At 39.5% G+C, this 337-nt stretch overlaps 1 protein-coding gene across 1 annotated transcript; it reads left to right on the top strand.

The window, feature by feature from the left end:
- Nucleotides 1–49: 49 nt before the first annotated feature.
- Nucleotides 50–281, top strand: PHALS_11661 (protein ric1; the record flags this gene model as incomplete). The annotated part of the gene is made up of 2 exons (XM_024727061.1): nt 50–174; nt 233–281. 2 exons carry the CDS (start codon nt 50–52, stop codon nt 279–281), a joined length of 174 nt encoding a protein of 57 aa, XP_024577675.1.
- Between the last annotated feature and the right edge of the window lie 56 nt (nt 282–337).

Raw genomic sequence — 337 nt, 5'->3', positions numbered from 1 at the left:
ATCATTCACATTTTCTCCAAGTCCAGTCGAGTCAAGAATCTATTTAACTATGGCAATTACTTGTGGAGACATTCCTCGCTTGATCTGCTCGGTCATTATTCCACCCGTCGGCGTATTTTTCCAAGTTGGATGTACGAAAGACCTGGCCATTAACTGTTTGCTTACGATTCTCGGGTATGTTTTCTTTTCATGATCAAGTTTAAGCTGTAACTGACTGATTCTATGTCAATAGATATATTCCCGGTGTTATCCATGCTGTCTACATTTTAATTAAGGAGTAGATAGCGCCATTTTAAGCTATGATAATTGGCACAACGCAAATGTCGTGACAAGTGGA

The sequence above is a fragment of the Plasmopara halstedii genome (assembly GCF_900000015.1).
Source record: "Plasmopara halstedii genome assembly, contig: Scaffold_555, whole genome shotgun sequence".
NCBI classification, from domain to species: domain Eukaryota; phylum Oomycota; class Peronosporomycetes; order Peronosporales; family Peronosporaceae; genus Plasmopara; species Plasmopara halstedii.
The sequence above is the reverse complement of the archived record's forward strand: the minus strand, read 5'-3'. Positions and strand labels throughout refer to the sequence as shown.